The 14,290-nt window shown below is 33.2% G+C and overlaps 1 protein-coding gene across 4 annotated transcripts in view; it reads left to right on the plus strand.

The window, feature by feature from the left end:
• HGF (hepatocyte growth factor) overlaps positions 1-14,290 on the plus strand; it is a 72,132-nt gene that overhangs the window by 49,336 nt on the left and 8,506 nt on the right. For all 4 annotated transcript variants that reach the window (XM_065542405.1, XM_065542406.1, XM_005550369.4 and 1 more), the window contains 5 exons: positions 751-853; positions 4,267-4,400; positions 9,960-9,998; positions 11,232-11,328; positions 14,121-14,195. In XM_065542405.1, the coding sequence (XP_065398477.1) occupies positions 751-853; positions 4,267-4,400; positions 9,960-9,998; positions 11,232-11,328; positions 14,121-14,195 (448 nt within the window). The remainder of the gene's footprint in view (positions 1-750; positions 854-4,266; positions 4,401-9,959; positions 9,999-11,231; positions 11,329-14,120; positions 14,196-14,290) is intronic.

Raw genomic sequence — 14,290 nt, forward strand, 5'->3', positions numbered from 1 at the left:
TTGGGTGACTCAGAATGTTAATGTCATAAAAGACAAAAATCAAAACATAAGGAATGTGACTAGTAGATGAATGCTTGTTATATTTCTTTTCTATGGAATGAAATTTTTCAGAAGAAAATGTTGGGATATACATGTGTTATTCTAAAAATTCTTATTTCTTTGTTGTTCCAAGGGCCACTCATTTAAATTATTTTGTTTTTAAATTATTATTTGTTACATTTGAATTTGCATAAACCCTTATTTTGATGAAGATATTGGACTTAAAATAAAGACATTTTAACCTGAGATATCTGAGTACTTTTGATTTGTACAGATTTCAAGTACTTTAATTTTTTTTTTCTTTTTTTTTTTGAGACGGAGTCTTGCTCTGTCGCCCAGGCTGGAGTGCAGTGGTGCAATCTCTGCTCGCTGCAAGCTCCACCTCCTGGGTTCACACCATTCTCCTGCCTCAGCCTCCCGAGTAGCTGGGACTACAGGCGCCTGCCACCACACCCAGCTAATTTTTTGTATTCTTTTAGTAGAGAGAGGGTTTCACCGTGTTAGCCAGGATGGTCTTGATCTCCTGACCTCGTGATCTGCCTGCCTTGGCCTCCCAAAGTGCTGGGATTATAGGCGTAAGCCACTGTGCCCGGCCCTTTCAAGTACTTTAATTTTTATGTTGATTTCATGATTCTGTATACTTGTAAAAAATGTTTTTGTTTTATCTGCCTTAATAGTCGTTAGATTTATTTCTGTATATTTTATGTCTAGATTGTTATCGTGGGAATGGCAAAAATTATATGGGCAACTTATCCCAAACAAGATCTGGACTAACGTGTTCAATGTGGAACAAGAACATGGAAGACTTACACCGGTGTGTAAATTTCTTCCTTTCAAATATATAGAATGTAGTGATACCAACAAATTGTATACTTAGATATGTACATTGCTATTTCTTTCTATTCTTTTATATATCATGGTAAACTAATAAAAACATTAGATTGGTTTTGCTTTACAACTCATCATAACATTGTTTCTCTATGTAGCAAACTTTTAAATATACAATTCAAGTTAGTAGATATTTATTGAGCATTTAGTGTGTGTTCTGTACTGTAATTGCTATCATGGGGAACATCAACAAAAAGTGGATAATATTTTAGTTCCAACCTCTAAGGAGGATACAGTCACATTGACAAAATAATTACATAATTTAATAAGACAATGTATAATTAAGTGGCAAATCTTGTGTTTGAAATAGTGTATTTTATGGGATTATTGTTTTCATATTTAATAATTGATAGTAGTTTACGACAAATCAATGAATAATTACTCATATATAATTTAAATATCTAAAATAGTAAACCTTAACTATTAAAAATGTGTAATGACAGGTTTCCTTATGAACTTTGATACATACAATTTTCCAATAATTACAGGAACGTATATGTAATTGAAAAAAATCTACAAATTTTAGAGAATTACAGATTTTTACCATAGATATACTCATAGACAGAGAAGGTAGCATCTATTCAGCCCTAGCAATAGTGCTAGTGTTTACAAAATTGTGAAAGCAGTATGACACATAATTGTGACCTAAAGCAGATTTTTCATAAACATCCCAGAGTATATGCACTAGAATAAAAGAAAAAACAAGTTACAGTCATTTGATCGAGTGCCTATAACATGGCTGCTTTACCTGAGTTATGCCATTTGACCACCACAATCCTATAGGAAAGATTCCTATGTGTGGATAGGAATTTAAGGGCTCAGAGAGATGGAGTGACTTTGCTTCAGTCTTTTAAGTTCCTTATTCTCTTCCAAAATGTATTCAATAGGGGATTATATTGTTTCAATTAATTTACTTCACACAAAAAGGATGGTTCTAAAATAATGCTGTCCAATATAAAGATAATGCAACTCACAAATGTAAGCGACATCCGTTCTGTTAAATTCCTAGCAGCCACTTTTAAAGAGGTAAAAATAAACAGGCAAAGTTAATTTTAATATATTTTATTTAATTCAATATATCTACAGTTTTTCATTTCAATATGTATTTAATACAAAATAATTGAAAATATCTTTTACATTATACTCTCATGCTGCATATTCAGAATCTGGTGTCTGTTTACACTTACAGCACCTGTCAATTTGGACTGGATCAATTTCTCGCTAGCCATATGTGGCCAATGGCTACTATATCGACACTGTAGTTCTAGGACTTCAAAGAGCAGCAGAGTTCTATCCTTATAGATCTCCCACTCTAGTGTGGGATGCAAGCAAACAGGAAATACCATATGAACACTATGAAAGATAGCATATTTTATGCTATGGGAATGCGAAGAAGTGCCTATTTGGACATAAGTGGTCAGGAAGGCTTCTTAAAGGAAGGGAAATTGACTGGGATGTACATGATAAGTAAGAATCGGGCGAGGGAAGTAGAGGAGGAAGAGGACATTAGACACAAGAAATCGTATGTGCAAAGGCCAAAGCATTAGGTTATTTGAATATAGGAAATAATTGCGGTTAGACTGAAAGAATGTAACTTGGTCAATGTCCACAAAGAAGGAATTCACAAAGTGAATTTTTTACATGTTTATTTTTACCTCTTTACAACACCATATAGAGAGTCTTGTAAGCTCAATTAAGAAATGTAAATTTTATCCTGAAGATTAAAAGGATTTATTAAATAATTTTAAATAAGAATTGGTATGATTAAAATAAATGCTAATTTCAGCACTGCTATTTTTTAAAGCATTTTTAGAAACATGCAGTGGTGGGTGGGGCAGATTGCTCTTACGGACTTGTGAGATATAATTGTTCTCATCTTCTTTCAAAAATGTTGCCTTCAGTGATTTTACATTAGAAGCTTGAAATTTTCATAGTAGAAGTATTTACAGGACAGAAATCAGCAACAGCTACAAATGAGGACTCCTCATCTTCTACCTCAACATACACATACCTCAAAGTACCAGTTGGTAAACTTTTACCAGCATGCCACTGAAAATATGGGATATATTTATTTAGAAACTATCAATGGGTCCCTAATAATACTTAATTCATCTAGTTTAGGTTTGACTTTTGGAAACAATTTGTAGGAAATTGATCAAGGATTAAGTCACATGGTACCATTTTGGCTTAAGGACAAACTTTGTAAGTAGGAGATAGCATGACGGTTTTGAGCACTGACTCTTAAAACAGCTGTGGGTTCAAACCCCAGCTCTAGTGTTTGCAAGCCATGTGACATTACACCAATTAGTTGTCCTCTCCAGATTTCAATTTCCACAAATGTAATATGGTATAACCTTAAAGACTGTCTCATAAGATTGGTCTAAGGTTATATCTATAAAGAACCTACAACACAATCTGGCATGTAATAAGTACTATATGTGTTTACTATTATTCTTGGTCCAGAAAAATGAACCTTGTTCTGGAAATATAGTCCAAGTTTCCATATTCAAGCTTTTTAAAGTTTTATTTAAAATTATACATTAATTATATTCAAGCATGGTAGCAATTAATAACTGGAAACAAATTCAGTAAGATGCATAGTTTTAATGACTTTTATGAGCAGTCAGAGTGACCACGTAGAATTGACTTCATTCATGTTATTGAGGTAAATGTAAATATTGATGTTACATGAATGAAAATGGCCGTATAAAATAATTTACAGTAAATTTACAATCTTTGCTTTTCTTTTGTAATAAATTGTTAAGATGTAAATTAGAAATAAATTATTGCTCAGTTATCTGTCAGAAAATAATATTTTATAACCATATGACCCGTATAGTTTAGAATTTTAATTATTTAATTAACACATTATTAATTTCAGTATATCTTGTACTCTGTCATAGTGGTATTGCTAGTGATGCTTCATTTGTATCTAAAATGTAAAAAAATACTTGTATAATAGCTTGTATTTTTATGTACTTTATAGTTTTAATCTTTGCCATCTGCTTGCTTTAGACAATGTTTCTCTTATTTCTATGCACAGAAGTATTGTTACCATGCCACTGGGATTCTCAAATAGAGGCAAAATCACAAAATCTAATATGCCAATTATGGAGCCCTCTTCCAGATTTCCAAGTTAGAGAGTCTGCTTCTAAAGTGTAGGAACAACAGCAGCAACAAAACAGACCTCAAACAAAATAGCTAAAATTCATCCCAAGTAGAAGGTTATACTGTATCTACAGTGAAAGTAATGTGCTGAGATTATATCTTTTTGTAATATTTTGTGTCTCTTGGATGGAATGAGCATCTTGTGATGTGCAAAGCCTGTTGTTTCCACAGTCATATCTTCTGGGAACCAGATGCAAGTAAGCTGAATGAGAATTACTGCCGAAATCCAGATGATGATGCTCATGGACCCTGGTGCTACACGGGAAATCCACTCATTCCTTGGGATTATTGCCCTATTTCTCGTTGTAAGTACACTTAGGGATTGGTGTCTTGTGAAATATTTTAAATATACTACATTTCATCTGAAAGTTGCAAATAATATAGGTGGTCTGGCATTTATTCCCAATTGCAATTATTCCCTTAATTGCCACAGTTCTAATATGACTGGGCTAGAAATATCTCCCCAGTCTCCAACACCAGTACTCCCTGTTCGACTTCTGAATATAGCAGAGCTCTCAGCAAAGTTCCCAGCCCACTAAAAGAGCCATGAGCAGATCTGAACTAGTGGTACTTCTATTTCCTTCTCAGTTCTTTAACTTAAGACTAAAGAAGAGCCTGGAGTTTTCCACCCAGTTACCTGATTCCCAGATGGCTTTGTTAAAAGGATATTAGTGCATAAAGTAAAAGTTATATAAAAAACATGTAATACCTGTTTGACATAGTTCATATAAAATACATGTCTGGTATAATTCATGTTAAAAAGTCCCTAGATATCAATAAGAAAAAGATGTGAGAACTCAGGAGAAAAAAGTAGAAAATAAGTCTTCAAGAATATAGCTAAGAAATAAATGAAAAGACATTAAAATGTATTAATAGGAAAAAAAATTTTAAGACATGAGAAGTCACTTCTACCTGTCAGGTTAACAAATAAAATGATTGTAAATATCCAGTATTAGTGAGGACCTGGGTAATCAGGTAGTCTCAATTCTGTGCTACTTAGAGTGTGAATTCAAAATCCTGCTTCGAAGTCAGTTTGATAAAATGTATCAAAAGCAGTAATAATGTTGACATAGTCAGGATTTTTGAGCCTCTGCACACCGACATTTTGGGCTAGATGCTGTTCTGTGCATTGTAGCATGTTTAGTAGTATTCCTGGACTCTATCCACTAGATGCCAGTAGCATGACACCTGCCCCAAGTTATGACAATCAAAACTATCTCTAGACATTGCCAATGTTCCCTGGAGGGCAAAATCATTTCCACCGGTAACCAGTGATATAAAGTAATATGTATTGAGATGGAAGTGTGTCTTAAATATGTTATTGAGTGAAAAATCCTTTTTATAAAGCTGTGCCAGTAGAAAGAGACCATTTTACTATACTATGTATCTGTAACTCTATGTTTACAACAAACATCCTTTACCACAATGTTAAACCACATTCTCTTTAGAAAGGAAATACTTTTATAGTTTGATAAGAACTTTGTTTTAAGAATGTTTTTCTTGTGAGACCAGCCAGTAGTAGCAAGTTCCTTGAGAATAGCAGCAAAATTGTCTACTCTAAAAAGAGAGATTAAATTGAAGAAATAATATGTTGCTTTTAAAAAATGAAATACAAACACAAGTCTATGTTTTTCTAGAATTTCTGTCAAATTAAAGTGGTAAATTTCACCTTAAATGGAAATAACAGTTGTGTTTTATGAAATTCTAGCATTAAAGGCAAACTTTTAAAATACGATGTTAATCAAATCTACCTCTAATTAAGACTTGGAGCTGCTCCGTCTATTTTTAATAGGTTGGGAAATTCTCTATAAGAATAAATAACTAAATATATTATATGCTTGCAAATAAATGGCATTTCTAATAAGTTTATTTTCATATTATCAGCCATGATCATAGCCTTTCAAACTAATTTGTTTTCCTAATGTTCTTCACTTTTCCCATATTAAGGTTGACACAGCCCCAATGTTAATACTAAAAGAAACACACCTACCTTTTCAGAGAATGCCATACAAAAATACTTACAAATTATTAAAAGATTATTATCTTTCTAAGTCCTAGTTTTATAGCACTATGCTTTTGTTCACTCTCTATGTTTAAGACTAATGGAGGCTCATAAAATAGACAATGGTGTAGGAAGAAGGAAAAAGGCAATTATCTGCCTTCTAAAACAGGTTATTTTGCTTCCTCTACAGATTTCCAGACTTTTTAAAGACCACAGCAGCTCTATCTAGCACACATGCATGGTTAACAGTGAAATGTCCTGTAGAATCTCAAGGCACTGTGATTTGGTTTATAATCACAAACCAAGGGAGCCAGGACTCTAATAATTTACAAGTTTTCAAAAAATTTTTTCAACTAATATTTTTAAACTAAAAGTAATGTGCTGTTGAAAGATTTGAGGGGGTTACTAGTATTTGATTAAATGCTATTGCAGATAAATCATTTTATTTCAATGTATACCACACATTAATTTCAATAAAGATTTTTACACTGTCATTTTTCTAACTAATATTTATAGCCAGGATTTATTTACATTTTCTCCCTGGTGAAAGGGTAATAATATTTATCTTTAGAAGATTTGAGTTCTTATTATTTATATAACTGCAGAGACTATATAAATCATTTTCACACTGTAAAATTCTCTTACAAAATATGTAAAAGTTTTTATTCTTTTTTCTAACATGCTTACAAAATAATATTTTACATATTTTTAAGTTTATCAAATATGCAAACATAAAAATGAAGAGATGCCTATATGATGAGTATACACAGACACAGTTGGTATACTATTTTAGAAAAATCTTAATTAACTACCAAGAGCGTAGTGGTTAAGAACTTCAGTCCACATTTCCTAAGAATGCCAGACCCATCACTTTTAAGTATCTTGGGCAAGTTACTAAACCCACTTAGGACTCATATTTGTATTTGCAATATTTTATAATAAAAGTACCTATTATATGGGGCTATTGTTAACAGTGTCTGTTGCATAGTAAACAGTCAAAGCCTTAACTTCCATCTCTGTTTTCATTTATTCATTCATTATTGTTAATTGAGCTGCTGTTGTGTACAAAGCCATATTTAACAGACTGCATTTATAAAAATACAAACGTTGCTTCTTAATTTCAAATAGTTCATAATATAGAAAGGAGACATTTGTGTAAACAATTACAAAGCAATATAATCATGTAATATGTATGTATTGACAATATATAAAATGAGAATGTGAACATAGATTTCTCATGGAGAAATACATAATGTTTGTAAGCTTTTGAAATTGAGTTAAAACTTTAAGAAGAGTGGGAGAAAGTTTTCTTTATGTTTTCAGAAAAAGTCCATGTTTGGTTCTGAGGCCATACAAACACACACACACACACACACACACACACACACACACACACACACACCCCTACTCTTCCATAGGTAAAACTTTTATCATTGACATGTTTTCTCTCTTCAAATTTAAGTTGAACCAATAAAAAATAAGTATTGTATCACATATATTTTTTAGACATGAGTCTGAAAGTAGTGTGGTATAGATAGTGTAGTATAGATAGGGTGAAAGTAAAGGAAGAAAAGTGAGAATAGTATTTGGAAGTGAAATGGAAAAGGCCTAGAAAGTAGTTTTTCAAGTTTTAATCCAGGTATGCAACAGAAGAACCTAGGATGCTTGCTAAAAATTAAGAGTCCAGCTACTAACCCAGAATCCCCAGAAATTTAATTTTAAAAGGTATTTCAGTTTATGCTAAAGTGTGAGAAATATTGGATTAGAGAAAGGAAAACATATACATTACTATTAATTATTAAAATCCCAAATTTATAGTATCTACAATTTTTTTTTTTTTTTTTTTTTTTTTTTTTGAGACAGAGTCTTACACTGTCACCCAGGCTAGAATGTAGTGGCACGATCTCGGCTCACTGCAACCTCCACTTCCTAGATTTAAGCGATTCTCCTGCCTCAGCCTCCCAAGGAGCTGGGATTACAGGTGCCTGCCACCACACCTGGCTGATTTTTTGTATTTTTAGTAGATTCGGGGTTTCACTGTGTTGGCCAAACTGGTCTTGAACTCCTGACCTTGTGATCCATCCGCCTCGGCCTCCCAAAGTGTTGGTATCACAGGCGTGAGCCACCGCGCAAGGCCATATCTACAAATTTTTAAAACTAAATATATTGTAAGATACAATAGTTAACTAAGCACTTTGTAGACCTATTAGCTTAATGCCTACAAATAAGAGACTTAATATACAAGTAAAGATAGAACAGTCTTTCTCATCACAAAATAAGAAATAAATATCTACTTATTTAACATTTTCAAGTATTTGACTCATGTGGAAAACCAATATCCTTGATGTTTTTGTTACCATAGTCGGCCTCAATCTTAACTCATACTTATGAACTAATACATTGTCCTCAGCTAACTGACAAACCCTCCTCTAGGATAAGCTACAGGGAAAGAGAAATGATGAATTTTGTATGTTCACCATTAACCTATTCATTTAAAATATCTAGATCTGGAAAATGAGCATAAATAAGTATATATTAATTCTCACAACTATCATCATAAATAACAATCACATTGGTGTCTATTACAAAGGAATCCATATGCATTATTGGTTTGTTGCTGGCTTATTTGAGCTCAGGGCATTTCCAGGGATTAACAACCATCTGGGTCTAAACACTGCCTAACTGAACTCTATGCCATCAATTCTGAATAGTCAGACATTAAGCTCCAGGAAATGTCTTGTGTCTCATTCATTATAGCATAAGTATTTCAAAATCCTCACATCTTCCAAGCCTTTCTCTTATTTGTGGCAATTAAGCCCCAGTAGAGATGAAAAAGTAGTAAGCTACAGGTTTTAATTAGAATTAAGTTGTAGTTTTCAGTGTTCTCTTTTTTCCATATTTTTTTACTAGCATCTGGAAAAAACAACCCTTGAAATATTCAATTAACAAAGCATAATTATATGGTGTTACTACTCTTTTTCCACTAGTGACATTGATTTCTATCTTCTAGAATCCTTGCAGAGATTTATGAAGTTTGTGTAGTTGCAATTATCCTTAACCATATAAAACTAAAAGTTTTCAGAAAAAAATTAAATGATTCAAATTACAGAAGCAAAATGGCCTATCAATATGAAGAGTCCAAGTAGACGGTAATGAACATGAGTGCTATTCAATGGAATGTTCATTGTGTAGGATGTTGGACATCCTGGTGGATCGAGGCAGCTCCTTGATGACGGCAATGTAATTCAAATGGCCAGTGATCATTCAAACGCACACCTGAGAGCTTCCACAGTCATAAAATAGGGCTCTGCTCATATCACCTAGTACCAGAGGGCATATACATACGATATTATCCAGTAAAAATGATGCATAATTACTCAAAACAGTTTACATTTCATCTCTGAATAAAATGTCAAGAATTTTAGTAAATTGGCCAGATGTGGTGGCTCATGCCTAGAATCCTACCACTTTGGGAGGCTGAGGCAGGTGGATCATTTGAGGTCAGGGGTTTGGGACCAGCCTGGCCAATATGGTGAAATCCCATCTCTATTCAAAATACAAAAAGTAGCTGGGTGTGGTAGTGTGTGCCTGTGGTCCCAGCTACTTGGGAGACTGAGTCAGGAGAATCGCTTGAACCTGAGAAGGGAAGGTTGCAGTGAGCTGAGATAGCGCCACTGGACTCCAGCCTGGGTGAGAGAATGAGACTCTGTCTCAAAAAAAACAAAACAAAACAAACAAACAAAAAAGAATTTTAGTAAATTATTGAATTCATTGATACTTGGATTTTAATATATATTTGGTTTTATATAACAGATATATGCATGTATGAATTATGTATTTATCTACACATTTATTTTTACAGGTGAAGGTGATACCACACCTACAATAGTCAATTTAGACCGTAAGTAATCTTTCACAATGTGAAGTATATTCTGAGTCTCTCTCTGAGTGTCAGAAATGTCATTATTTCTTTCAAAGAAAATTATCTATATTAGCTTTCATTATAAAAAGTTAATCTATTTATTTTTACTTTTTAAAATATATTTTTCTATGCGTACGTGTAAAGGAGTTTCAAAGGCAACTGCATACTGAATATGAAAATTCAATTCTCTTTCAAAAAATCTATAAGATGGTATATGTGATTTTGAAAAGAGTGTTTATATTTATTTCTAATTTGGGGCACAATGTATATAACGGAACACCTTTATATATACTATGCTTTAATAAAATTAGGATGCTGAAATCAGGAAGAATGAAACCCGAAAGTTGGAAAGTTATTCAGTGCCTCTCTTCTACTCTGTTTGTAAACTTCTCTGCAGGCCCTACAGTCCAGTGGGCACGAGATGACACAATCTGAGATATTCAGTTAATCCTCAGTTTAAGAATCTGTTGGCGGCCACTTGTATTTTATTTTCACATATCTCTTGAGCCGAAGGAAGTTACTCAAGTGTTTTTGATTTAAAATACCACCTGCTGTGCCCCAGGCTCAGGAAGCAAATGGAAATCTATTCTAGACCATGGGCAGAAGTAGAGAGGATAAGGCGAGGAGCACAGAGGAGGGTCAGGAAAACATTTACTCCAATGAATTTTGTATTATGTCTTTGGACATAAGGATTTGAATATAATAATTATATCATTTGGATATGATTTCAATAAATCAAATGTCGGCAAGACATATCGAATAAATCTACAATCTAACTGTACAAATTCAGAAGTAATATCCAAGTAAAGCTTGGTTTTGTTTTTTTCACTGAAGCTATTGATTTCTACTGACCTTTAGAAATAATCGTTGTAAATAACTTTGGTTTATTTTATGTTAAAGGTGGTGAGGGATTAGATCTGAGGAGCTCGGTGTTAGTGGATTGTGAGCAAAGCCACTGTCACTATCATGGCAATCCTGTCTGCTTTGAGTTGATTTGTTTTTCTGAGTTACTCAGCTTCTTAGATGAGGATGGCATGTGTTAAGGGCTTAATATAATGCTGTGGTCATATAAAACTACTCTTTCTCCAAACTGTTCTTTGGACACAATAAGAATAGTTACATTTATCTAATTATCATTGCATTTAAGAAAACTAAGAGGCACTGATTATTTCAAATTCCTATTTTAAAATGTTATGTTTGGTCCTGTTTTAGATCCTGTAATATCTTGCGCCAAAACGAAACAACTGCGAGTTGTAAATGGGATTCCAACACGAACAAATGTAGGATGGATGGTTAGTTTGAGATACAGGTAATTATTAATAGATGCAAATCATGCATATCCAGAATATGTGCAAGAGTCATATTCCCCAAAATATGGACACGTGGTCGTGAAGGTTGTAGCCTCTACGGGGCACCTGGGTGAGGCAGTAAAAGAGGAGCCTGATCACATTCTGCTTGCCAAACTGTAAGCTCCGGACTGCAATCTGTGCCTCCAGAGGTAGTGCCTTTTTAAATCTTCACAAAGGTCCCATATGTGTTGGCATTGTCCCTGATTCCAAGGGACACTTTGGTTCTGATTAAGCAAAATATTATTGAAGCCCTATTATTACCATAGTAGTTATTATACTTGTTATTAAATTTCCAATCTAGGATATTATGGGTTTATTTTCTAATATGTTTAAGCATGATCATGTCAAAACATTTATTTTTGTTTTTAATTTCTGACTTTTTCCTTGTCAATCAAAAGAAAAGTGGCGATTTTAAATTCTAGAGCATTTTATCATTACAAAAAGGCCAATAGTTAAATAGTCGTGATATTACAATAATCAGTGGGGATACAAAATTCTTGACATATCTATTTCTCAATGCTCTTAAGAATCAATGATATGTTCTACATAAAATCACTTTGCAAATCATATTGTTAGAGAAAATTAAGCTTAATAATTATGTCATAAGAATTAAAGATTGAAAATATTAGTTAACTTAAAATCTGATCTTAGAACTTTCATATACTACATATATTATTCTGTATGTTAATCGGAATGCTAAAATATTTATGTTTTGGCTATCTCTATCAGAACCTCGCCATGCAACACACCCCAAGGTACATCTGAATTTGAGCACATTGTCTCTTGTTTTCTAGATACCTCACGTTTCTTCCTCCAAGCCTTTATTTTGTTGTTCCCACAGCACATGTGGCTTTCTTCCTCCATGTTTTATACCTGAAAATTCTTTCTCCTTCTTCAAATTTCAACCTAAATATCCTCTCTTTTAGAATACCCTCCTGTTCCCTCACCCCTAGCCTCCTAGAGTAGAGAAAAAGAAAGTATGTGTGTTACTATTATTAAATCACAGTGACATTAGAATAGAGACAACTTGAAACGTAAGTCCTTTTATGAATAAACCAATTATTGGAAAGCAAGAGTTTATATCATTTGATATATGTGACTTTAGATGACCATAATGTTGTAGGAGATGGCCTGAAGTTCTTTTTTAGTATACCCTTTTCTCAAGGAATGGCTCATCAGATTTTACAAATATTTATGCCAATAATTGTCATATAGCTGTCCTAGGTGTGTAGTACTAAAACAGAATTGTGAAACTAACCAGAATATTAAAGCTGAGTGTGCAGTATGAGGATTTAGTAAAGACTCTAGAATTCTGTTGGAGTGTTTAATTTTCTTAATTATAGAAAATATTTCAAGAGGCCAAGTATGGTGGCTCACACCTATAATCCCAGCAGTTTGGGAGGCTGAGGCAGGTGTATCACTTGAGGTCAGGAGTTCGAGACAAGCCTGGACAACATGGTAAAACCCCATCTATACTAAAAATACAAAAATTAGCCAGGCATGGTGGCGGTGGCACATGCCTGTAATCCCAGCTACTGAGTGAGAGTCTGTCAAAAAAAAAAAAAAAAAAGGAAAAAAAGAAGGAAGGAAAGAAGGAGAAATCTTTCAATAATCCACATTTGAGTTAATTGGTGATTCTTTGCTTTTCTTATAACCCCAGAGGATAAAAGAAGACATGTATTAATACTTCTAAATTATTTTTTCTAGTAAGAGAATTCACAAGGATACTGCTTTGGTCATCTCCATTTTTGGAGAAGCAGGTGAAGCTATTTTTCCATCAGATTAGAGTACTGTAAATTTTTAGTTTTTTTCCTTTTTAAATCCAAGTTCTTAGCAACAACAGCTGCTTAGTTATTCTTCCAAAACTCATACCGAGAAGGATAGAAATTAAAAGTCAATATATATTCTTATCCTCCTGTGTGGTAAAGGCCATAAATAACTGTGGTCTCAGTCTGGGAATCTTCTAGTATTACCCTCTGAAGCACTGAACCTCTGTACTCTTTGGAAATGTAAATTGTGAAAAGTTGTACTTTTTCCATGTCTCTGCCAAAAAAGAATGGATTTACAGATTTTGGATATCATCAAATAAATGTACTAGTACTCATCATACTCTACAAATATTTTACAATTTCCTAAATGATTTGCCTCACAAAATTGTTTTACTTTAGAGATGAAATATTATATTCCTGATCTTATACTGGAGAAAGTAATTTATTCAGATTCGGTTATATTTTAAGTTAATATATCAAAACTACATAATGGTAGTAGAAGAAGGAAATAGTGCACAAATAAAATTGCTACCACTGGATGGTTTTCAGGGTTCAAATAGGAATTCAACTTTGCATTTTTAATAAGCAAACACTGAATTTAAAATAGGTTCACAGTTTTAAAAAATTATAATTATTCTATGTTTGTAGCACATACTTTCCTCACAAGGATAGATGCACATACACATGAATGTGTACGTTCGGGATGGCTATTGATGTGTAATAACTGAGTTCTTTAGACTACACAAAAGTAAAATTGATTTCATAAATTTGTAGTCACATTATGAAAAAAAGTTCTAATGCTACAATCACCAAATATCACCCTTCAGATAAAAGAACTTCTCATTTTATCCCAATTGGATTAATTTATATATTTTCTTCTGCAGTGCATTTATTTTTAACAAATGGAGCCACAGGCTTTGCATTAATTGGCAGTCACTCTTTCTGCACAGATGTTACTTGTTTCTCTTTCCTCTTTTTCACAGAAATAAACATATCTGCGGAGGATCATTGATAAAGGAAAGTTGGGTTCTTACTGCACGACAGTGTTTCCCTTCTCGGTAAAGTGTTTTTAAAACTAGTATTATTTTGAGCCTTTAAAATTTATATGTCTTCCACTTTGCTCTTAAGGTTATAATATGTATTCATTTTACAG

The sequence above is a fragment of the Macaca fascicularis genome, chromosome 3 (assembly GCF_037993035.2).
Source record: "Macaca fascicularis isolate 582-1 chromosome 3, T2T-MFA8v1.1".
NCBI classification, from domain to species: domain Eukaryota; kingdom Metazoa; phylum Chordata; class Mammalia; order Primates; family Cercopithecidae; genus Macaca; species Macaca fascicularis.